Below are 24,422 nucleotides of genomic sequence, written 5' to 3' on the forward strand. Positions count from 1 at the left end.
GGGAAACACAGCCCAGAATAAGTAAGGAGGTAGTACAAGAATACTTGGCTAGTTTAGATGTATTCAAGTCTCCAGGGCCAGATGAACTACATCCAAGAGTATTAAAAGAACTGGCAGAGGTGATTTCAGAACCACTGGCAATAATCTTTGAAAATTCCTGGAGAACAGGCGAAGTTCCAGCAGACTGGAGGAGGGCAAATGTTGTCCCTATTTTCAAAAAGGGGAAAAGAGAGGACCCAAACAATTACCGCCCAGTCAGCCTGACATCAATACCAGGAAAGATTCTAGAGCAGATCATTAAGCAAACAGTCTGTGAGCACCTAGAAAGAAACTCTGTGATCACTAAAAGTCAGCATGGGTTCCTGAAAAATAAGTCATGTCAGACTAATCTGATCTCATTTTTTGACAGAATTACAAGCCTGGTAGATGAAGGGAACGCTGTGGATGTAGCCTATCTTGATTTCAGCAAGGCCTTTGACAAGGTGCCCCATGATATTCTTGTAAAGAAGCTGGTAAAATGTGGGCTAGACAATGCTACCATTCAGTGGATTTGTAGCTGGATTACTGACCGAACCCAAAGGGTGCTCATCAATGGCTCCTCCTCATCCTGGAGAGTAGTGACTAGTGGGGTGCCACAGGGTTCTGTCTTGGGCCCAGTCTTGTTCAACATCTTTATCAATGACTTGGATGATGGGCTTGAGGGAATCCTGAGCAAGTTTGCAGATGACACCAAGTTGGGAGGGGTGGCTAACACCCCAGAGGACAGGATCACACTTCAGAATGACCTTAACAGATTAGACAACTGGGCCAAAGCAAACAAGATGAATTTTAACAAGGAGAAATGTAAAGTGCTACACTTGGGCAAAAAAATGAAAGGCACAGATACAGGATGGGAGACACCTGGCTTGAGAGCAGTACATGTGAAAAGGATCTAGGAGTTTTGGTTGACCACAAACTTGACATGAGTCAGCAGTGTGATGCAGCAGCTAAAAAAGCCAATGCAATTCTGGGCTGCATCAATAGGAGTATAGCATCTAGATCAAGGGAAGTAATAGTACCACTGTATTCTGCTCTGGTCAGACCTCACCTGGAGTATTGTGTCCAGTTCTGGGCACCACAGTTCAAGAAGGATACTGATAAGCTGGAACGTGTCCAGAAGAGGGCAACCAAAATGGTCAAAGGCCTGGAAACGATGCCTTATGAGGAACGGCTTAGGGAGCTGGGTATGTTTAGCCTGGAGAAGAGAAGGTTAAGGGGTGATATGATAACCATGTTCAAATATATAAAAGGATGTCATATAAAGGAGGGAGAAAGGTTGTTTTCTGCTGCTCCAGAGAAGCGGACACGGAGCAACGGATTCAAACTACAAGAAAGAAAATTCCACCTAAACATTAGGAAGAACTTCCTGACAGTAAGAGCTGTTCGGCAGTGGAATTTGCTGCCAAGGAGTGTGGTGGAGTCTCCTTCTTTGGAGGTCTTTAAGCAGAGGCTTGACAGCCATCTGTCAGGAATGCTTTGATGGTGTTTCCTGCTTGGCAGGGGGTTGGACTGGATGGCCCTTGTGGTCTCTTCCAACTCTATGATTCTATGATTCTATGATTCTATGATTCTAAACTAATGTGTAGCCAAGAAAGTCAACCCTAGGAAGAAGTGCTAAAGGGAAGACAATGCAAACTGAAGTAAGAAATAGCAACACACTAAATCTAAGCCTATCAATGAGTATAGGGTTATTTATTCTGACAAAAAGGCTTAAAAGATTACAGAAAAATCTATTATTTAATCCAAAAATCTGACATTTAAGAGAAAGGTAAAACCTAAACACTATCGTAGAAAGGATCCCAATAAATTACACAAAAGAGAAATTGAAACAGAAATCTCCCGCCTTCCTGAAGGCCCAAAATATTAGGAGGATACATTTGAAGTAAAGTGTGCGAAGAATGCAAAAATGAAGAAAAATGCTAAGAACTACGTTACAAGCTGTTTGGTTAAGCTGCATCCATATACTTCCAGAAAATAAGGAAGAAATTAATGCTATCAAGATGGGATAGCAGTCAACATAGAAAATAAGCATCTAGTGACCCAGCCTTGCTCTATGAAGCTGTGCTTGGCCAGAAATATATCAGTTAGCAAGATGAAACCTTTATAAAAATGCACACAGCAAGACTTGGACCTGTTTCCAGACTTGGAGTAATGTGAGCACCTTACAAATATATGAGGTGAGTGTGTGAATCTCAGTTTCACAAACTAGTAACTAACCAGGAACAGATAATGTTGCCTTTCATAAGATACAGTGTTACTAGAAGAAAATGAAGAAAAATGCTGACAAACTGAAGAGAAAAGTCTAGACTCCAGAACTAGAAAATTCCAAAAGCTAGCGCAGTTTTTAGGCTAAGTTTTCTCCCAGTGAAAACCCTTTTAAAACCTGTGCCATGAAATGCTGGCATATCTTAGGAAATGGCGGTCTGTAACGTTTGCCAATCCCAAAAGCTTAATGGAATGCTGTTGGAATGACAGTGTTGGCAAAATCAAGGAAATTCAGTGACGCACAGAATATTTCTGAGAGGATGTTGCTAAAATCCTCCTGACTCCTGACTCCAGACTCCTGAAGCCAACCCAGAGCTTAGCTCCAGCCGGAGCTTGCAAGTTCCCAGCTCTGTGTTTGCTAAAAGCCCTGAATGAGGGAGAAATGCAATTCTGCATTGAGTACTTAACAATGAGCTGGTAAAAGGCTCTGGGGAATAGGTGGCAGTGAGAGACACCCTCCCGCTGCAAGTCAGATTCCCAGAACGTGAAGGTAGCGGCCACGATCCCTGACGGGAGTGGGGTTGCCAGGAGGAGCAGGAGAAGCAGCAGAAGCAGCAGCTGCAGCGCCTGCCCCTGCCTGATGCCACGTCCAGCACAAGCGCCCAAGAGCCGGCGCTCAGCGGCGCTTGCTGGCATTGCGCGCTTGGCACAGCTGGCCTGAATTTGCCCCGCTCGGAAACAGCTGGGCATGGGGTGTGCGCGCTTTGTCGGGCAGAGGAGCTGCTGCGATCCGGAGCCGGCAGCACTCCCTCTGGCCGCTCTGAGGAGTGCAGGTCTGAGGAGGAGGGAAAAGAGGAGGAAGAGGAGGAGGCAGCAAAGCGGCAACAACTCTGCCTCCAACCCCTCTCTGATCAAGGTTCCTTTCATAAATCTTAATCTGACAGCTTCTTCTACCGCCTTGTTGGGGGGCAGTAAAGAAGCGACAGGCGCATTCACTTCCGGAAGCCTTGTTGCCTTAGGGGCTGATGTCGGGGGGATTAAAACCTCCCCCTGGAGCTGAGGAATATCGGGTGGAGATGGTCCCTTGATACTTGATTCCTTGATGCCTGATCCTGATGATCCTAATGAAATCTCCACCTTTTCTATTGCTTCCCTGCGTCTTTGCCACAGTCACTATGAGTACCCGAAGCGTGGACATTTTGTCCCGATTCTCTCCCATATTTAGAGAACCCGCCTCTAGGTACCAGGGCATAAACTTCTGATATCCTCTGATAATTTCCCTAGCGCTCCTATGCTAGAACCTGCCTGACCGAAAGTTTACAAACCTTCTGCAGTTCTTCTGAGTGGCCTCTCCTTTGAACTGCTTCTAATGAACCCATACTCACAGGGAGCGCGCTGTGCTGAGGTACCTAGACTTGTCCAGTCTCTTATGAGCATGGGGTGAATCGCATCACGTCCGGCGTCACCAGATGTTGTCTGGGGCAAAGACGACAGGTTGAACTCAATGGGAAGGCGACCAAGAGCAGAGCTCGAGCGCTTCCTTTTATTGAAAGCTCAGGATGACAGTTAATCATTACAACGACAGCGTAACTTCTAGCCAATTACAGCAGTGCAGCCCCATACAAGGTGATGTTTCCTGTAACGTCACACCCGGTCACTCCCTAAGACATCCTCCATAGCCCACGTGTTGTTTTGCCATGCCCTCTGTCCATGCTCCAAGCACATGTCACTCTGTAAACACCCCCTCCTAGTTCCCATTGTGTTACCCTCCTTGGCTTGACCCATCTGGTTTGTCCTGATTCATCCAGTTCGATTCCAGATCCTCCTTGATCCTTCTAGCTCTGTTGTGACCTGTTGCCCTGCTGACCTGAGCCTCTGACCTGTCCTTCTTCACGTGTTTCCCATTCTGACATTAGCCGGCTTGCCGTGCTAATGCCCACACTCTCGCAGATCGGTGTGGCTTGCCAGCACCAGATCTCAGTCATTCCCACACATGCCTGCACAATTTCCTCGTGTAATCCCCACAAAGCTGGATGTTGGGAGATACAGAACAGAAAATAGAAAAGTCCTTCTTCACACAGTGGACAGTTAAACTATGGCATTTACTCCTGCAGGAGGCAGTGACAAATTCTTGGATGGCTCTGCCCTGCCTCGGTGGTCAGGGGCAGTGATGCTTCTGAATCCCAGTTCCTGGAAACCACAGAATGGGAGAGTGCTCTTGTGCTTGGGTCATTGGGTTTCCCATTTCCCAGAGGCGTTTGGGTGGCCATGGTGGGGAAGAGATTCTGGACTAGATGGGCCATTGGCTTAATCCAAGCAGGCTCTTCCTGTATCCTTAAGACAAGATTTGCCCACCCCTAGAGACAGCATATCTCTGTCTGGGAATAGTGGACATTATTGTGATACTGAGTGGGATGTCTTCACTTTAGCAGCCCATATGCTAAAACTGAAACAATACGGAGAAGATTAGCACGAGGCTGAGCGAGAAGTGAGCTATTGAGCTGAAATGCTAAGCACGAACTCGTCCAGCAGCGCTGATAGAAATGCTCCTCAAATAAATATAGCCTATCTTTTCTTCCCCACAGTTTTGCAGTGGAAAAAGTCACCCTATGCTCCAATGGATAACGACACACTTGCATACCAAGATGGGAAAATCAAAGTTGGCAAAAGAGGACGTTACTATATTTATTCCCAGGTTGCCTTTTGCTCCAAGCATGCACCATTCAGCCTCTACGTATATTTGAACCTTCCATCAGAGGCAGATCAGCTGCTGTTGAAAGGAGTGGGGACTTATGGCACATCAGACGACCTGTGCAGTCTGCAGTCAATTCATGTAGGGAGAGCTGTCGAGCTCCAGGAAGGTCATGTCATCTTTGTCAATGTGACGAACTCATCTAGAGTGAATTATGACCATGGATATACATACTTTGGCATGTTTGAACTATCCTAGAAGAGGCCGAGAAGAGGCTGGAGCTTTGTTGAACAAAGCTGGTCCCCCAAATCCTATTTATAATAACCCACTTCATATTTTGTTTCATTTTTCCCTACACCCTGTATATTTTATTTTATTTATTAATGAGAGTTGGAGCATGGCTCCTCAGAACCAAAATGTAATGCTGGAAAGCCAGGCTTCAACAGATGCAACACAGGTGCCGCTGGGCTTGTTGATATGCTCCATCCTAAGCACTTGTGTGCTGGCACAACAAGTCTTGGGATTGCTTTTCACATTGCTTCCACTTCCAGAGCTACTAGCCAAATAGTTAGAAAAATCAACATGCAACTCATACTTTTCAGACATGACACACGTACCATGGGGGAAAGCCCATAGCTGAGTGGCACATGCTTTGCATGCAAAAGGTCCTAAATTCCATTCCTGGTATCTCAGAATGGGGCAAGGGGAGACCTCTACTTGAAAGCCTGGAGAGCCATGGCATGTCAGAATAGGCAATACTGATCAAGCTGTAGCTTTTGAGCTCTTATTTTAGAAGCTACCACTACAAAGGCAGCAGTTTTCCAACTCACCTTTAGCGTCACAGTCTTGACATGCATATGATGCAAAGTTGTGTGACATTATTTTCCAAGACAAGAAAGAGCATGTTATGTGCAAGAGATCTGAGCTTCACATGCAGAAGGAGCTGCAGATGACACTGCTCATGCAGCCCTTCCTGAACTTTATGGATGCCCCCAAGTCCAGCTATCCCACTATATGCATCTCACTATCCCAAGTCACAACTGGCATGCAGAAAGCACAGGATATGGTGGCTTGCAGCCCACATCCCAAATGCATGAGTGTACTTAATGATCAGTCTTTTTATAATGACCTTCCCAAATTTTTGTGAACATTGTTTGAAACCTTGCTTAATTTAGTGCAGTTCCTCCTTTGCAAGTTAAGTTGGAAAGAGAAAACAGTCTCTAAAAGAACTAAAAGTGTTTTGAAAAAGGTTCCCTTCTCACAAAACATTCAGATGCTTCTTTTGCCCCCATTGTCACCTCTGGTCAAAGAGGTTTGGCAAGTTTTCAAAAGCATCAAAACCTATTTAGCCTAGGGCATATGTGCAATGAGTTTATGGACCATGAGTGCCAATCCCTCTTTCAAATTGCCTTCAATTCTTGAGGTGGGAAACCCCTTAAAGTTTAAAACTGTTGTATCTTTGCTGTGCTTTATTGGCTTATTGCTTTTTGATTGAAGTAGAAATTTTAAGACGGGGTCAGCAAACCTTTTAGGCAGGGGGCCAGTCCACTGTCCCTCAGACCTTGTGGGGGACCAGACTATATGTTGCCATGATAATGACCCACATTTTTGGCAAAAACCCTTATTGGTACCAACCCTAATGTTGACCCTAATTCGGAAATCCGAACTGTGGCTCCTTTTCCCCCTCCCCCCCCTGGAAGAAAAGATTGCTGCACGCGCGACAGACAGAGAAGGGGCTTGTCTCAAGCAGGCAGCCGCCTCACTTTTGACCCCCAAGCCTGGCTAAGTCACAAAAACCATCACGCGTGGGCACTATGCCGGCTGCCTGGATTTGTGGGCTGGATCTAGAAGGCAATTGGGCCTGATCCAGCCCATGGACCTTAGTTTGCCGACCCATGTTTTAAGAGGTTTACAGGTGAGTTCAGCTGCTGCTGCTGCTGGAAATCCAGATTCTCTGGCAATGCAAGAGTGGCAATCAAGGCACATTCCTGTGCTCTCCCTTCCCTTTAGCACCTTCCCCCATTGTTAAACAGTTTCACTTGCATCTCCAGGTGGGGGTGGGGGGAGAGATTTAGACCAACTCCTGAATCACTCTCCTGCTTTGGGGGTGGGGGAGGCCAGCACAACTTCACTGTTGGACTGGGTCTTTCATTAGGCTTCTGATAGCGGTTGTTTCAGGGTGTCTGCAGAAGGAGCAGGAGGTCTGGTATTGCAGGAGTGGAGACCCACAGGCCATGGGGTCAGATGTGGCCCTCCAGGCCTCTCTGCCTGGCCCTTGTGGGGGGGCTTCACACAGGCAATACCTCCTCCCCAGACCCCACCGCTCACTGACGCTGCTTCACTCTCTCCTTGAGTTTTCATTTGCTTGGCTGGAGTCCCTTGCCTTGAACTGTAATAACACCTCTTGCTTGGCTGGATGGAGAGATGTATATGCAGAGAAACATTGCTGGGCTGTATCCAATGCACAGAGAGTCACCCACTGCTGGGATGTGGCTCCTAGAGGGTTGCCCAATGGGGAAGGTAGTCTCCAGGCTGAAGTAAGGTTCCCCACCCTTTCCGTATTGGATCTCCTCCTCTGATTTTGGAGCTTTTTATCTCTCAGCACACCCACAAGACATATGTAAAGTGGTTTAATGAGCAGGCGTTTCTTCCCAGGGAACTATGGGAGCCATCATTCTCTGAGGGTGACAGGCAAGGTCTCCTAACAATTCTCACCACCCTCAAGAAACTAGTCCCTAGGATTCTTTGGGGGAAATCCCAGGAGCTAATGTGATATGAAAATAAGAGAGACCCAATGAAGCATCCTATAGCTTCCGAGACGCCATGCGATCCCACTCTAAACAAGTCACACTTCCTTTTGCTATTTTATGTAATCTGCCTTAAAGGCAATGGTGGTAAAGAGATGCGTAATTCAGTAATTTTGTGTTGGAGGTGACCTGTGGAAAATGATATTCTTCTGAGATCTTGTTGTGCTTGTTAAAAGAAGTTTGTCTAAATAAAACATGTTGTTCTACTGCTGCGGCTCATTTGTGTGCAGTGCAATGCGCAGCTGCTCAGAAGGAAGAACCAGCGAGTTCATTGGGACTTACTCTTTTGCAAATGGGTATATTGCAGCCTCTATCCACCTGCTTTTTATGAATTAGTTCTTTTCCCCTTTTCAGCACAGGATCATTGTGGATGTTTCTCAATGAGTTCTACGGTTTTTTATTTAAAGAATTAAAAAAAACAAATTAAAAAGAGATTGGAAGATAAGTTATAAGGAAAAGCACACATACATATAATTATTTTTCTTTAAAACCCTTTTTATTTTTGTTGAAAACCACAATTTTAAAAATTGCTCAAAATAAAAGCAGGTTAGAAAAGTTGAACACGCACCAGTCATTGTGACAGAAAATAAGAACATGTATGACAGGAAGGAAACATAAGAGGCAAGGGGTTAATGTGTGGGGTGCAACAGGAACCTATTTACAAAGAGCTGTAAACAAAGAATATACCTATATCTATATGTTTGAGAACACTGGAGTCAGGTTCACACATGGCTTCTCCTCCTTTATGAGAGCTGCATGTTCTCCCTTGTTTTTACAGCACAATCCGGTGGGTGTTTTATTCAGAGTGAGTCCCTTTCAGTTCAATGGGACCTCTGTTTGAGAAAGGGTGTTTAGGATTGCAGGCTTAATTTTCCTTAAACACACACACACACACACACACACACACACACACACAACTTATTAACATCTGGTGCACACAGTGCAAGCAAATGCTGGATTTGAATAGCAATACCAGAGTTTCCGAAACTTTTGACACCTTGGGGAGGGGTTGGGTGGTCACAGTGCTTTTTTAACTGGATCTATGGGAGAGGCTGCAGCCCAGCTTTAGCATGCAGAGGTTCCCAGATTCATCCCCTGGCACTCTCCAAGTTTCCTTTCTTAAGCAGAGCCTAGGTATGCAGGGCTGGCAAAGTCTCAACTAGGGCCTTGGAAAACCACTATCAGCTGGTACCTTTCCATTCCTGCCCCTGCTCTAGATGTTCTGGACAAGCTTGTTGGGGCTGATGACCATTGCCCAAGATATCTGGAGGGCTCTACCATTGGGGAAGGCTGGCACTGTCTGTATCGGGACCTGCTAAGCAGACTTCAGTTATATACAGTAATGCAGCTTTCCTACATTCAAACCTGGAGGCTCTCTCTATAACTCAGAAAAACAAAAAACAAAGACACCACATATTAGTTCTCAAAACAAGAGGGCAGGCAATCTCCTGGAGACTAAGGGTGTTGCCTGCTTTTGCATTGCCACAAACAAAGGCGAAAGAAGACACAGGCCTGCATATTCTAAAGTATATGCATAGATGCAAATATAGAAAGAATTACCCTAAAAGAAGTACAACACATACTGCCCCAATGGAGGAGATGATGAGCAGGGGAATATTGTGCCTGTACAAGTAGGGCACACATTCACCTAGTGTGCGCCTCAACCTAAAAGATATCATCCAAATTCCAACATTTCATGATGGAAAACAAGCAAGTTTGAAGGCTTCCCCTAGCTGGTGTCTCAGGCAGTGGAAATGAAACAGGCAGGCGCCCCCCCCCCCTATTGCTTCTGCCGCCAGTGGAACACTCTCCCCCTTGCTGAATTTCGGCGAGAGGAGAAGTGTTGTGGCGAATTGCGTTGCTGCTTGTCTTGCTGCCCCTGGGGTAGAGAAGGTACTTGGAAATGCCTTGGAGAATAATGAAGATATTATTTATACTCCACCCATCTGGCTGGGTCGCTCCAGCCACTCTTGCTAAATTTGGCAAGAGGGGAGCATTCTGGCAGTACTGGAACTGGGTAGTGGGCCACGGGGGTGGGGGCAGAAGGGGGCAAATTCCTGGTTTGCCTCAGGCAGCGAAATGGGATAGGGGACACCACTCCCTGTGGTTCTTTACCTTTAAGCTGGACTTGTGCCGGACACCTGTGCTGGCAGGGGCTCAGGGGAGCTGTGCTCCACCTGGAGGGTCCCATTGCTGATGTGTGCCCTGGCACAAAATCTGGGATTTTCTAAGCAAGAATTTATCCTGCTCCTTAACAATTCTGCTCCCAGCTGGTAGGGAAGGAACCGGCTACATTTTCAAGTTAACAAAAGCTGAAAACACACAAAAATGTTTTTGGAGCATCAAGCACTCTGTGTCAGTTCCATCATTGCATTATGTGCCTCTTCCTCACCAGGGTTGTATTCTGGAGCTGGGAAAGATGGTGCAGCCATGTTGGGAGCAGAAGATGGCCATGCACAAGGCTCATTGACCAGTATCTGTAACCTCACCAAGACACTCCAGCCCCTAGATCAGTTTTGTGCTTTTAAAAATGTTTCTTTTTATAAGGTGACAAATGAGCAAACCAACACACACACATTCATGCAATGTTTAAAAGAAAGAAGATGAAAAAGCTGGTAGCATGGGCGGGAGAAGTTAGATGGACCAGTATGGACCTAGTTGGACCAATTTTCTGACTCAGCACAAGGCAAAGTCTTATATTCCAAATCTTTGCACAGCCAGTCTTGAGTCCTTTAATGGCACGAAACTCTGTGTCCTCCTTTCCCTTCTGCTGCACCAAGATGGTGCCAGCTGCTTCAACAAAAGTGCTTTCCCTTACAAAGTTTAGGATCACCTAGTGGCAAGGATTTCTGCTCTCTGCTAAAAGCTGACTGTGGGTGGATTAGGAAGGCCAGAGTTCAGCCACTGCGATGACTCAATTAACAACCGTTAAAATTCAAACTTTGGTTTCGTAGAGCAATTGGTAAAATGGAATTATGCCAGCAAAAATAAAATAAAGCCAGGGGAAAGGGAATAGGAATACTCTTTGAGGAACCCAGAAATAAATGAAATGTGCAAGTTATATTATAGGCAGACCTGGCTGGCTTGCATATTGTTATGGTTAAATATTTCCTTTAAGAGCACATACAAAAAGAAGATTCATTCTTCATTTGATTTAGTCTGTGTTCCCTAAGTATCTATAATCTCTTCTTATCCTAGATGGAGCTGGATGAAAATTCATCCAGCTTCCACAAAACATTCCTCACACAGTTGTGAATATCTGAACTATCTCCCCTCCCACTTATGAGTACAGAATATATTATCCTGTTTTTAATTTTTTTTTAAAAAAAAGTATCTGCTGGGTACTCAGCACACAACTTCAGCATCAGTGCTCACAATGAAGGGGAACAGCAAATACTCCGTCAAAAGAGAAAAGGAAACATACCATGAGGGCTATCAGCCGATCAACAAAATAGACTGAATCGGACAGGTTTTGCTTTGATTCCACCTACATAAATTAGCTGGCGACTAAATGCACTTTTCTGAGGAAAAGTATTATTTGTTTTTACCTGTCAGAAGTACTTTTCACCCAGTAAGTGTTTTCTCAGAAGAGGCATCCCCTTCCTACAGCAGAGGGAAGGGACTCCAGATTCAAAAGTAGAGCATTGCTTTGCATGTAGAAAGTCTCAGGTTCAATTCCTGGCACCTCCAAGTTCAACCCTAAAGAGCCACTCATTCAGTGCAGATAATCCTGAGCTAGAGGGACCAATGGACACACTCAGTCATCAGTGGCTTCCTCTGTCCCCATTTATCACATCCTTTTATAAAGGTCACTGAGGACCAGAATATTTTCTTTTTTAAAGGATCCTGTTAAATCCAGTTTCACAAGGAGCAGGAGAACAGGGGCATTTTTTCTCAGACTGAGACTGAGGAGTGGCCTTGCTAGACAGTCTAGATTAGGAATGGGGAACCTCAGGTCCGGGGGTCCTGTGTGCCCTCTCCTCAACTGGCCATCAGGACTCTCCCTAGGCTAGGTCCCTTGCTGGCCCTGCTTCACTTCTTCCTTGGCTGCTTTTGCCTGCCTAGATTGTGTCTCTGAACTGTGAACAGTACATGTTTTCTCTATGTGTATAAACAGTTGTCACATTGCCTACGTTTGCCTCTGGCTAATGCAAAACACAGACATGCAGCCTCTAAGTCTCCACAGCCAATATAGGGCTATATATGGAGTAGCCAATATAGGGCTATATATGAATGATCTGACCTGTTAGAAGAGAAGCTCTGCATATCCAAAGGGAGAGAGACTGAGGCCACACCATACATTTGAAGCAATACCATGCCACTTTAAACAGTCAAGGCTTCCCCCGAAGAACCCTGGGGAGTCTAATGTATTGATAGTGCTCAGAGTTATCAGCCTCCAGAGCTCTAGGAGGGCAATAGCTCTCAGCACCCTTAGTAAACGGCACCTTCCAGGGTGCTATGGGGAAAGTGGTACCAGAGAGCTGTCCATGGGTGGTATGAATGCCTCTTCTAAGCAGGCAGATGCATTTTCTGATGCTGCTGAGTCATGATGCTCATGCAGCCTCCCTCACTCTCAAACACGGGAGGGAAAGCCACTTCCAAGATGCCCCTTGCCGCTTGATTGTTTTCAGTGCAAGTGTTTTTTTTACAAAACTATTTTAAAAATAATAATAATAATAATTAAAAAGTTGTGAGCTATATCCAAATATGTTTTACTCAGAGTTGAGCCACACTATAGGTGACATGTTCGATCCCCAAAGGGGACAGCTGCACATTCCTGCTTGCAGGGGGTTGGACTAGAGGATCCCTCAGGGTCCCTTCCAACTCTACAAGTCCATGATTCCATAAAACCTGGGAACTATAGCATGTTAAGGGTGCTGGGAATATTAGCTCTCTCTCTGTGTGTGAAAACTCCAGTTCCCAGGATTCTCTGGGGGCTTAAAATGATGGTGCTTTAAATGAATAATGTGAATCTGATCCAATTTAAATCCATTGCCTTAAGTTAGGGTGGTAACCAGTGCTAGTCCTGCACAGAGTAGACTCACTGAAATTAAACGAACCTAGGTCCATTATTCAGAGTACAACTTGGTGGAATACAATCCAAGGCCACCCTCATCATTTTTAAAGGGTTGTATCTAATGCTAGTACTACATAGAGTAGACCCACTAAAGTTAATGGACAGGACTAACTTGGGTCTGTTCATTTCAGTGAGTCGAAATTACTCATGCTGGGTACAGCCTCTCGAATTGATTGGGGACACTGTTTTAACTCGACTGAGATGTTTGTAAATTGATTCATCTAGCCGATATGTTGAAGCCCTAGTTAAAACCCAAAGGGCACACACATTCACACACATGCATGTGACGCTCACACACTCTACAGTGGTGAGCAAAGCTCTCTGCTGTGCTCTTAAGCCCTCGCTGCTCAAAAGAAGCACTACTGAGGGACTCTGCAAACTCCCAGCGAGTTCAGGACAGCACCCAGACAAATGTAGTCCAACGTACTGTGGTGCCCATTGCATATTCATATCCATAGAAAGGCCATTTCAGAAACCACTGTATTGTTGTGCTCTGTGCCTCAAGGGTGCAGGTAACAAACAGTTGTTATTTAACGTGAGGGGAAACCTAACTCGGTTTTCCTGATTATCTAAAGAAGTGCAAATCACCTTTAACTTTCTTTCCTGATTGCGATTCAAGGAACCATTTCCCCCCTTTTTTCTCCACCCACCAAACCCCACGAAACCAATAAATTAAGTTACAGGCATTTAAAAAGAAAAAAAAGTGAGGAAAGACAGGGGGAAAGCCTTTCCTCTACAGCTTCCACTCAGCGGATCTTCACTCCGAATGGCATTTGGTCAGTTGCAAAATCCACGTTCCTAGAAAAAGGTGCCGTGAGGTACCTAGAGTTACAAAGGTGGGTCATAGAGACTCAGGGGCCGAAGCATGGCCTGGGGTGATTCTTGTTTTTTTGAGGAAAGAATTGCTCACTGGCTGTTGCTGGCTTCTTTGAATTGGGCAGGGGGGGGGTGTCGGGGGAATAAATAAATCAGCAGAGCCTTTTCCTTTCTTGTTTGTAACAGAACGAAACTCGATCTGCCTGCTGGTTGCACGGACTCCTTCAGAGAGTGGTGGCAGAGGTCGGGTGGCCTTCTGTCGGGGATTCTCTAGCTGTGATTCCTGCATTGCAGGGGGTTGGACTGGATGACCCTCGGGAGAGGTCCCTTCCAACACTAAAAGTCTAGGGTGCTGTGAAAAGACCCCCGAAACAAAGGCAGAACACAAACTCCAATATGATGAGCCAAACCCCTCAGTTCCAGGGAATACCTGACGTTGTGAGCTAACCGCCCCGTGTGAGCAGGGTTCAGAAATCAGGCAAGCACTGAGGACCTCCGCCCAGCGTCTTCCCTGACGCACTCATCTGTTTGCTTCAGTAACTTCCGAACCAACTTCTCTAGATCTTTCCTGGACTTCAGCTCTTCCTCCAAACACTGTTTCATCTTTTTATTCTCCTGTAGGCACGGAAGAAGCAGGGTGTTAATATTCCACATAAGGAGCTTCTCACTTTCTCTCCGCTCCCCAAAACCAACCCATCTGCAATGGTGTCTTAGTCAGCGACAGAGAAATCTCGTCTGCCAAGCCTAAGTGGGCTCACCAGGCAGGTCCCCACAGGGGGTGTTTAGCCAAGTCAGGCACATCTGACCCCAAAAAGGGGTGTTTTCAGCAACGTCAATCAGCTGGTTGGCAGAACCTGCAAAGAACTGTACACAGTGCTTTGTGGGCACAACAGCCAGCTAACTGTCAGGACTTCAAAGGTCCACATGGGCCAAAACAGGTGCTCTGATGTTATTCTATTGTCAAATAAGAACATGGGAACATAAGAAGAGTCCTATTGAGTCAAGCCAATGGTCCACCTAGTCCAGCATCCTGTTCTCACAGTCGATGACCAGATGCCCAGGCCCAAGAGCCACTCTCTCCTCCTGTGGTTTCCAGCAGCTGGTATTCAGAAGCATTACTGCCTCTGACCAGGGAGGAAGAGCATAATCAGCATAAAAGGTAAAGCTAAAAGGACCCCTGACCATTAAGTCCAGTTGCAAACAACTCTGGGGTTGTGGCGCTCATCTTGCTTTACTGGCCAAGGGAGCCGGCGTTTGTCCACAGACAGTTTTTCCGAGTCTTGTGGCCAGCATGACTAAGCTGCTTTCTGGCGAATCAGAGCAGCGCACGGAAATGCCGTTTACCTTCCCGCTTGGAGCGGTACCTATTTATCTACTTGCACCTTGGCATGCCTTTGAACTGCTAGGTTGGCAGGAGCTGAGACCGAGCAACGGGAGCTCACGCCGTCACAGGGATTCGAACCGCCAACCTTCTGATCAGCAAGTCCTAGGCTCTGTGGTTTAGGCCACAGCGCCATAGCTAGAAGCCATTGAAAGCCTGTTCCTCCACTGACTTGTGTAATTCTCTTTTGAACTGATCAAAGTTGCCAGCCATCCCTGGCTCCTGTGGGAAAGAGTTCCACAGTCTATCAACTGGTGAAAAGCTCCACCTTCATGCCAAATTTGGCCTAAGGGAGGGTGGACGCTGGACAGATCCGGGATGGTATTTAATTAAGTTTTTACTCAAAATGGGCCCACTTAAACTTATAGACCTAACCTAGTCATTCTCATTCATTACCATGGGTCTATTTTGAGTAAAACCTTGCTGAATACCACCCTGTTTGCCACTGCTAGGCTAAGTCCCCTCCAACACTGAAATTGGAACATTTTGAAATTACAGCCTACATTTTGATCCCTGATTTATACATTTATTCATGTATGTTCAGGGGGCACAGATTTTTTTGGGGGGGGGGGCAGCCAAGATGGTGCCTTCCAAATGTAGCTGGGCAACAAGCCCCATCAGCCCTGGCCAGCAGATTCAGTGGTCAGGGATGGTATTATTTGAAGTATTTCTGTATTGCTTTTCCATCAGAAAAGGTCACAAAGCAGTCTAGGAGGAAATCAAATTCAAATAGATATGGCAATTAAATAAAAGAGATGAAAAAAATCAACATCAATGAAGTAGGGTTCCACTCACTCAGTACCCACACAAATCCCCCCAACATTTGCATATCTCAGTCAACCTACCCCCCTTCACCCATATTTACACACCCACAGCCACACACACTCATTACATTTGGAAAACTGTGCAGTTCTGGTTGCCTCACTTCAAAAAGGGTATTGCAAAGCGGGAGAAGATTCAGAAAAGGGAAGCGAAAATAATCAAAGAATCACAGAGTTGGAAGAGACCACAAGGGCCATCCAGTCTAACCCCCTGCCAAGCAGGAAACACCATCAAAGCATTCCTGACAGATGGCCTCTGCTTAAAGACCTCCAAAGAAGGAGACTGCACCACACTTCTTGGCAGCAAATTCCACTGCCGAACAGCTCTTACTGTCAGGAAGTTCTTCCTAATGTTTAGGTGAAATCTTCTTTCTTGTAGCTTGAATCCATTGCTCTGTGTCCGCTTCTCTGGAGCAGCAGAAAACAACCTTTCTCCCTTTTCTATATGACATCCTTTTATATATTTGAACATGGCTATCATATCACCCCTTAACCTTCTCTTCTCCAGGCTAAACATACCCAGCTCCCTAAGCCGTTCCTCATAAGGCATCGTTTCCAGGCCTTCGACCATTTTGGTTGCCCTCTTCTGGACACGTTCCAGCTTGTCAGTATCCTTCTTGAACTGTGGTGCCCAGAGCTGGACACAGTATTCCAGGTGAGGTCTGACCAGAGCAGAATACAGTGGTACTATTACTTCCCTAGATGCTATACACCTATTGATGCAGCCCAGAATTGCATTGGCTTTTTGAGCTGCTGCATCACACTGTTGACTCATGTCAAATTTGTGGTCTACCAAGACTCCTAGATCCTTTTCACATGTACTGCTCTCAAGCCAGGTGTCACCCATCCTGTATTTGTGCCTTTCATTTTTTTTGCCCAAGTGTAGTACTTTACATTTCTCCCTGTTAAAATTCATCTTGTTTGCTTTGGCCCAGTTGTCTAATCTGTTAAGGTCATTTTGAAGTGTGGTCCTGTCCTCTGGGGTATTAGCCACCCCTCCCAATTTGGTGTCATCTGCAAACTTGCTCAGGATGCCCTCAAGCCCACCATCCAAGTCATTGATGAAGATGTTGAATAAGACTGGGCCCAAGACAGAACCCTGTGGCACCCCACTAGTCACTACTCTCCAAGATGAGGAGGAGCCATTGATGAGCACCCTTTGGGTTCGGTCAGCCAGCCAGTTACAAATCCACTGAATGGTAGCATTGTCTAGCCCGCATTTTATCAGCTTCTTTACAAGAATATCATGGGGCACCTTGTCAAAGGCCTTGCTGAAATCAAGATAGGCTACATCCACAGCATTCCCTTCATCTACCAGGCTTGTAATTCTGTCAAAAAATGAGATCAGATTAGTCTGACATGACTTATTTTTCAGAAACCCATGCTGACTTTTAGTGATCACAGTGTTCCTTTCTAGGTGCTCACAGACTGTTTGCTTAATTATCTGCTCTAGAATCTTTCCTGGTATTGATGTCAGGCTGGCTGGGCGGTAATTGTTTGGGTCCTCCTTTTCCTCTTTTTGAAAATAGGGACAACATTTCCCTCCTCCAGTCTGCTGGGACTTCGCCTGTTCTCCAGGAATTCTCAAAGATTACTGCCAGTGGTTCGGAAATCACCTCTGCCAGTTCTTTTAATACTCTTGGATGTAGCTCATCTGGCCCTGGAGTCTTGAATGCATCTAAACTAGCCAAGTATTTTGTACTACCCCCTTACTTGTTTGGGGCTGTGTTTCCCCTGCTGAATCATCTGCTCCATATTCTTCAGGTCGGGCATTGTTTTCTTTTTTGGAGAAGACTGAGGCAAAGAAGGCATTGAGGAGTTCTGCCCTTCCACTGCCCCCTGTTCGCATTTCACCATCTTCTCCTCTAAGTGACCCCACTGTTTCCTTGTTCTTCCTTTTGCTACGGACATACCCATAAACAGGGCCGTCTTAAGCGCCTCTGGAGCCGTGGTGCCCCGGATCTCTCCGGCACCCTCCCGTCCCGTTTCCCAGCGCGGTGGGCAGGTGGGCGCCGCGTGCAGCTGCGCGGCAGACCGGCCAGCCAGCGGGCGGGCGCAGCTCGCGGCGCCCTCCTGGCGGCCGGCACCATGGTGCCCTGTGCCACCGGGGGTCTACGTAGAGCCGGCCCTGCCCATAAAAGCCCTTTTTGTTGCTTTTAACCTCTCTAGCAAGCCTGAGTTCCTTCTGTGCTTTAGCTTTTCTACTTTGTCTCTACACGTGCTGGCTATTTGTTTGAATTCCTCTCTGGTGGTTTCCCCCTTTTTCCATTTTTTGTACATATCCCTTTAAATCTTAACTCAGTTAAAAGTTCTTTAGCTAGCCACCCTGGCTTTCTTAAAGTCTATATTTTGAATCTTAGTATGCTTGGTTGCTCCTTTCCGCTGTATCATAAACTCCAGAAGAGCATGATGATACCCACCTAATGATCCTGCCACTTCTACCCCACTAACCAGGTCGTCACTTTTGGTTAGGATCAGATCTAAAATGGCTGATCCTCTTGTTGCTTCTCCCACTTTCTGGACAATGAAGTTGTCTGAAAGGCCAGTGAGGAATCTGATCAACCTTATGCTCTTGGCTGAGTTTGACCTCCAACAAATATCAAGATAGTTGAAATTACTACTATCTCACTTCCTTTTGAATGTTTGGTCATCTGTTCCAGGAAGGCTTCATCTGTGTCCTCAGTTTGGCTTGGGGATCTATAGTAAACTCCCAAAATAAGATCACTGTTATTTTTCTCCCCCTTAATTTTGATCCAGATACTCTCAATTTGGCTTTGAAGTTTTAAATCCTGGATCTCTTCACAGGTATACACATCCCTGACCTATAACACCATTCCTCCTTCTTTCCTGTTTGGTCTATTTCTCTCTATTACTACATTCCAATCATGAGACTCATCCCACCAGGTTTCAGTGATGCCTATTATGTTGTATTTAGTTTGCTGTACCAAGAGCTCAAGTTCATCTTGTTTATTTCCCATGCTCTGTACATTAGTATATAGACACTGAAGACCATTGATCATTCCCCCATGTCTCTAATTTAAGGATTTTTTCCTCCCACCATTAAGTCTGCATGCTGTTTGCTCCATTTGGTCCTTGACATTTGGATGATCATCTTCAGCACTCGGTAGACTCCTACCTTCAGGACCACTGTCTCCCTCCCCCACATAAGTCAGTTTAAAGCCCTCCTGATGAGGTTTTCTTAGTTTCATGGCAAAAACATTCCTCCCAACCCTTGAGAGATGCAGCCCATCACTTGCCAGAAGTCCATCTTCAAGAAACTGCAGACCGTGATCTAAGAATCCAAACCGTTCCTGCTTGCACCATTTGCGAAGCCAGTTGTTCACTTCCCCTATTTTACCCTCTCTCCCTGTGCCACGTCGTTCAACTGGGAGGACAGATGAGATGACAATTTGTGCATTTAATTGCTTCAACTTCCTACCGAGAGCCTCATAATCACTTTTGATCTTCTGGAGGCTATGGCTTGCAGTGTCCCCACGTGGACCAAAAGGAAGGGGTATTTGTCAGTGGGTTTTATGATTCCTTGCAGCTGTTCTGTTACATCTTTGATCTTGGCCCTGGAGAGACAGCACACCTCTCGAGATGTCTTATCAGGCCCACAGAACACTGCTTCTGTACCCCTCAGTAGGGAATCCCCTATCACCACTACACGCCTCCTCATAGGCTTGGTTGGGATTCTTCCATGTGCTGTCCCTTCCAAGGTCACCTGCATATTTCCAGAGGACTGACTTTGCTGCTCGTCTTCAACTGTGATAAGGGAGAGATCTTCAAATGGAGTCTGTTCTTCATCTTCCATATTAAGGGAGACCACTTCAAATCGATTGTGTAGTTCTAAACACTCAGAGCAATCCCTGGGCCTTCTACTTCTGAGTCATGTTCCTCCATGCATCTGGCTCCTGTGTTGGGGAACTGACCTCCTCCTCAGGGATGTCCCCTGTCTCTTCCTTGGTGCAGAAAAGCTCCAGCTCTTTAATTCTCTAGTGTGTAGATACACGGGCCTGAAGTTGCTGGACCTTCTCTTCTAGTAGGGCAATCAACTTGCAATTGCTGCAGGTGTAGCTGCCTACATCCTTTGGCAAGAATACAAACATTGCACAGGAATTGCAGGTGACTGCCGTTGTTCCCTTACCCTCCATCTTGAAAAACTTGTGTTCCCTCCTCAGTCGCTTAAATCTAAGGGTGGAGTGCCTTTGACAAAACAAGAAATGAAAGGCTGCAACATTTAGGACTTTTGGGTTCAGAGAAAAGGCAAGTAAAGGGTGACAAGTTACAAGTAATGCATGGCTTCAAGAGAGTAGACAGAAGGGGGGGGGGAGGTTCGCTTCCCCTTTTCTAACTCTGGAATTCATGAGTATTCAATGAAGCTGAACACTGGAAGATTTGGGACAGATAAAAAGGAAGCCCTTCTTCACACAGCACATGGCTAAGTTGTGGAGCTCCCTTCTCCGGAGGCAGGGAGGGCTACCAACTTGGATGGGCTTTCAAAGAGGATTGGACAAATTCATGGAGGAGAAAGGCATTGATGGGTTACTAGCCATGGCTACATTCTGCCTCTGTGATGCTACTGAATACCCGTTGCGGTCCTGCTTTCAGGTTTCCCACTGTGAGAACAAGATGCTGGATCAACCATGCGTCTCACCCAGCAGGCTCTTCACTCTGTCATTCTCAACAATTACAGGTCCCAACAACCCTCAGCGTACAAATTCAAAAGGTGCACATCACAATACTGGCAGTCTAATAATATGACGCTAAAACCATATTTAATCTAAGGTTTCACTAACCTCAATAAAGGCTTATCAGTCCATGAACATCTAGGCTATGCCATCCCTAGCTCTTGCCTCTTCAATCTTCACAACAACCCTGCGAGGTGGGTTAAGCTGAGAGGTGGCAACTGTCCCAATGTCACCCAATGAGCTTTGTGGCTGAATGGAAGTTTCCTAATCCTGACATAATGCTCTCACCGCTATGCTACGCTGGACCTTGCAAACATATCTTGCAATATTGTGCATGTATGCAAGGGTGCACATAAGAATTTTTCTGGGTGAGGGGTAACTAAAACACTGAAAGGGGCAGCAGGCTAATTTCTCACAACCCCTCCACCTTTCAAAAAAAGAACAACACTGTACATTTTACTTCTTATCTTAGGTCCTACTAATGTTTTAAACTTCATCTGTTTTTTATGTGAAAGATGGGAGTTAGAGTTCATTCTAGGTGGGACAACTGTCTCCTGCAAGTGGATGCCCATTTATGTACATGTCATCCTGGAACAGGGCGGGGCTTTTGATTACCTGTCTAAGTTCCTTGACCTCGTCCTTCAGTGCATAGACGGTATCCACCAGACTCCTAGGAAAAACAACCCAACAGTCAGCAGCAAAATGCTAAGACACAGCCAAAGAGAACTCATAGATAGACAAACACACTTCAGTTTCAAAAGGCCCTATAGATGGTTTAATTAGTGAAAATGCCTGGGAGAAGAGGAATGTATTTGCCTGGTGCCTAAAGATGCGTAGCAACAGTGCCTCCCCCCCCCCAGGTAGGTAGTGGCAAGGCACCCCCAGACTCTCATATCCTGGGAGGGATTCCACGGTACTCTGGGAAATTTGGGTTTGTGCAATTAAAGCGATTTAAAGCACTTATTTGCCAGGGTTTCCCAAATTTGGATCTCCAGCTGTTCTTGGACTACAACTCCCACCACCCCTAGCTAGAAGGACTAGTGGTCAGGGATGATGGGAACTGTAATCCAACAACAGCTGGAGACCCAAGTTTGGGAAACTCTGCTAGAGCAACAGATCCTGGGGGGGGGGACTGCTTGTGGTTTAGAAAAGAGACAGAAATGTGCTGAAAACACAGTTTGCCTGTCCCCATCTGTTGTTTTTTTTCTTTCAGCTTTGGATTGGGCAGCCAAAGGGTTTGAGTAGGTGACCCTCTGGATCCCTTCTAACTCTATAATTCCATGATTCTATAGGTCATATGCAGAAGCAGTGAACCTCAACAGGAATGGGATGGGTGCCCCTACGGCACGTTCCCTTTGCAAAGTTCAGGCCTTCTGCAGAACAGCTTTGCAGGGTTTTGTTTTGTTTTGTTTGTTTCATTTTGTTTCTTTGTTGGCAAATAAGCCTGTAAGGAAAGTATTTCCGCAAGTGAAGAAACTGGTCAAAGCTTAAGACATAAGCAACAGAAACAAAATAGTATTTTAAAAGTGGAAAAAAAGTTGCAAATCAACCTCATTTTGAGGGGGGAGGAGAGAGAAAACACCACCTATTCATTTTGTCTTTTATATGTGTTTAGGACAAGACAGGAGTGCCTGGCGTGCTATGGTCCATGGGGTCACGAAGAGTCGGACACGACTAAACGACTAAACAACAACAAATGTGTTTAGGAAATGCTTGGTCCTATTGCCTGCTTAGGCATAAGACAAATATGCAGGGAAGTGCAGTGTTGTGGAGTTGTATTACGTTGCAAAGCTTTGTGCTGTGTGGTTTCATGGTGAAGTTACGCAGCACAAAGGTTTGCAACATTCCAATCAAGGGGCAGGATGTGGACACTGGCAACATTAAATGCTGTTTACTTGAATGCCTTCTTCATTGAATTGTTTACCTAAACATGGATATAAAATGCAGGGCAGAAGCAATATATTCTGCCCCCCAGAACAGAACTCTTGCCACCCTGCAGGCGACCTCGTGCACTGACCTCCTCTTGCTCCTTTGGATATTGGGTGGGTGGAGATAGGACACCCACAATTAAATTTCTTAGGCTTCAGCTCACCTGTTCTGGGCCCTACCCCAATCTTACTCACTTCTCCTCTGTGATAGTCTGCCCGTTGCTACTTGTTTCCTCAAAGATGATTTTTTCTTCTTCTGGAAGCAGGACCTGGGGGGCGGAATCTTTACGGGAACCTGGTGGCAAGAGAGGACAAATCAGGGGGCAGGTTTATTTTGGTGCACACAACAAATCAACAAGAACACTGGCACGTCCCAGTTCAGAAACAGGAGAAGAGCATTTCCCTGCTCTTTTCCCCACTGGTGCATCATCATTCTCAAGATTGAAAACAACAGCAAGAAAGAAAGAGACTTCCTGTCTGGCAAACGGCTGTCCCCAGACCAGCGGAGCACTTCTGTGCAGCTAATGAAGATAATATGGGAGTAATTATCCTCCAAAAAACAAAACAAAACAGGGCTGGGGAGGGTGTGTGTGTGCTCCACCCGCAGATCATCCAATACCTGCCGTCCGTCCTGAAGGAATGTGGGGGACAGGGAGGAGCTGGGTGTATTGCACCGCGCATTTCGGCAACTCTCCAAAACTGTTGCCATGAGTGGAGGAAACCTGTTTTTTAAGATAAAATTCAAACTTAATTAACAGGCATGCTCTGAACTAGGGGGGATAAATTACTCTGCTAATTGATTCAGCCACTGCGTGCCAAGGATTCGACCTGGAGAAGGACTTTCATCATAATTGGATCGGTATGTTGGGGGGAGGTGAGCCTCCATTGTTCTCTCTTGATATATTTTGCATTTGCTGTATTATTCAGCAAATCTCCCCTGAAAGACTGACGGTTTGAAAGCGGGATGGAAAGAGTATCTTGCTATTGTTATTGCTATGGTTTAACTACAAAATTGAGTGTGTGAAATTTTGACTATGATTCTGGCCACAACTTTTAAAGGAATGATAAAAAGAATTCATGATGGGAGCTATGGTGTTTTTATCGAGGCATTAGCTTGTTAGCAGCTGGAACAGAAGGGAATTTTTGATATTAGCCCAGCGCTAATGGCAGAAGGCTAGATCTCCCTTTGTCTTGGATGTGATGCACTGAGATTTGCTTTTGTGTGCAGAAAGTGAAACTGGCGTCGATGAGGACTTTGGACTACATCAGGAAAATAAAGAAGAAGAAAATTAAAAATATTTTACACAGAACTACAAAGGACTAACCCGCTTGCTAAACTAATTCAGAGGCTGTTAAAAATAAATGAAGGATCAGTGGGAGAAGTTATGGGCAGAGGACATGAGATTTACTGCATGCTATAGCCTGTGGGAAAACAACATGAAAATGTTCTATCGATGGCATCTCACGCCCCATAAACTGGCCAAGATGTATGGAGGGGTAAGCCCCCAATGCTGGCGATATAAAAATGACATCGGGTCATACTACCACATGTGGTGGACCTGCCAGGAACAGCATTTACGAGGAAATTAAAAAACTATTTAAACAACCAATTAAGAAAAGGCCGGAAATGTTTTTATTGAATATATTGCCCACAGATGTTAAAAAAGAAACAAAATCCTTACTGCTTTATGCAATGACAGCGGCCAGGACCTTAGTGGCAAAGAAGTGGAAAAGCAAGAGCTTACCCACAATAATGGAATGTCAAATGCTCATGCTTGAATATTTACAGCTGGCAAAATTTAACGACTCAATAGGGGGATCATCAACACAAAAGGTATAGAAAGAATGGAGTGTTTATGCAGGATGGAGGGGGGAAAAATCAGATCCTGATTTTTTGAAGTTTATAAATTTATTTCAGATAATACTCCTGCAAGAAACTTGGGAAGAGGAGGCAATTGATATAAA

General features: G+C 45.6%; 2 protein-coding genes across 8 annotated transcripts in view; one reads left to right on the top strand and one right to left on the bottom strand.

The window, feature by feature from the left end:
• CD40LG (CD40 ligand) overlaps positions 1–7,950 on the top strand; it is a 40,332-nt gene extending 32,382 nt beyond the window's left edge. The window contains exon 5 of the mRNA XM_035112714.3: positions 4,830–7,950. Coding sequence (XP_034968605.3) covers positions 4,830–5,194 — 365 coding nt within the window. The 3' untranslated portion in view covers positions 5,195–7,950. The remainder of the gene's footprint in view (positions 1–4,829) is intronic.
• The window catches only part of ARHGEF6 (Rac/Cdc42 guanine nucleotide exchange factor 6), a 143,213-nt gene that overhangs the window by 26,122 nt on the left and 92,669 nt on the right, over positions 1–24,422 (bottom strand). For 5 of the 7 annotated variants that reach the window (XR_015948742.1, XR_015948741.1, XR_015948744.1 and 2 more), the window contains 3 exons: positions 22,653–22,752; positions 21,145–21,199; positions 14,067–14,251 (listed from right to left, as the gene is read on the bottom strand). Coding sequence is in view for 2 of the 7 variants with exons in the window: in XM_088665144.1 (XP_088521270.1) it covers positions 14,111–14,251; positions 21,145–21,199; positions 22,653–22,752 (296 nt within the window). In the remaining 5 variants the exon portion in view is untranslated. Of the gene's footprint in view, positions 1–11,070; positions 14,252–21,144; positions 21,200–22,652; positions 22,753–24,422 lie in introns of those variants that run through there. The other 2 variants (XM_088665144.1, XM_088665145.1) reach the window with 1 other exon arrangement.

Source organism: Zootoca vivipara, chromosome Z2 (genome assembly GCF_965207765.1).
Source record: "Zootoca vivipara chromosome Z2, rZooViv2.hap1.1, whole genome shotgun sequence".
Lineage (NCBI taxonomy): Eukaryota > Metazoa > Chordata > Lepidosauria > Squamata > Lacertidae > Zootoca > Zootoca vivipara.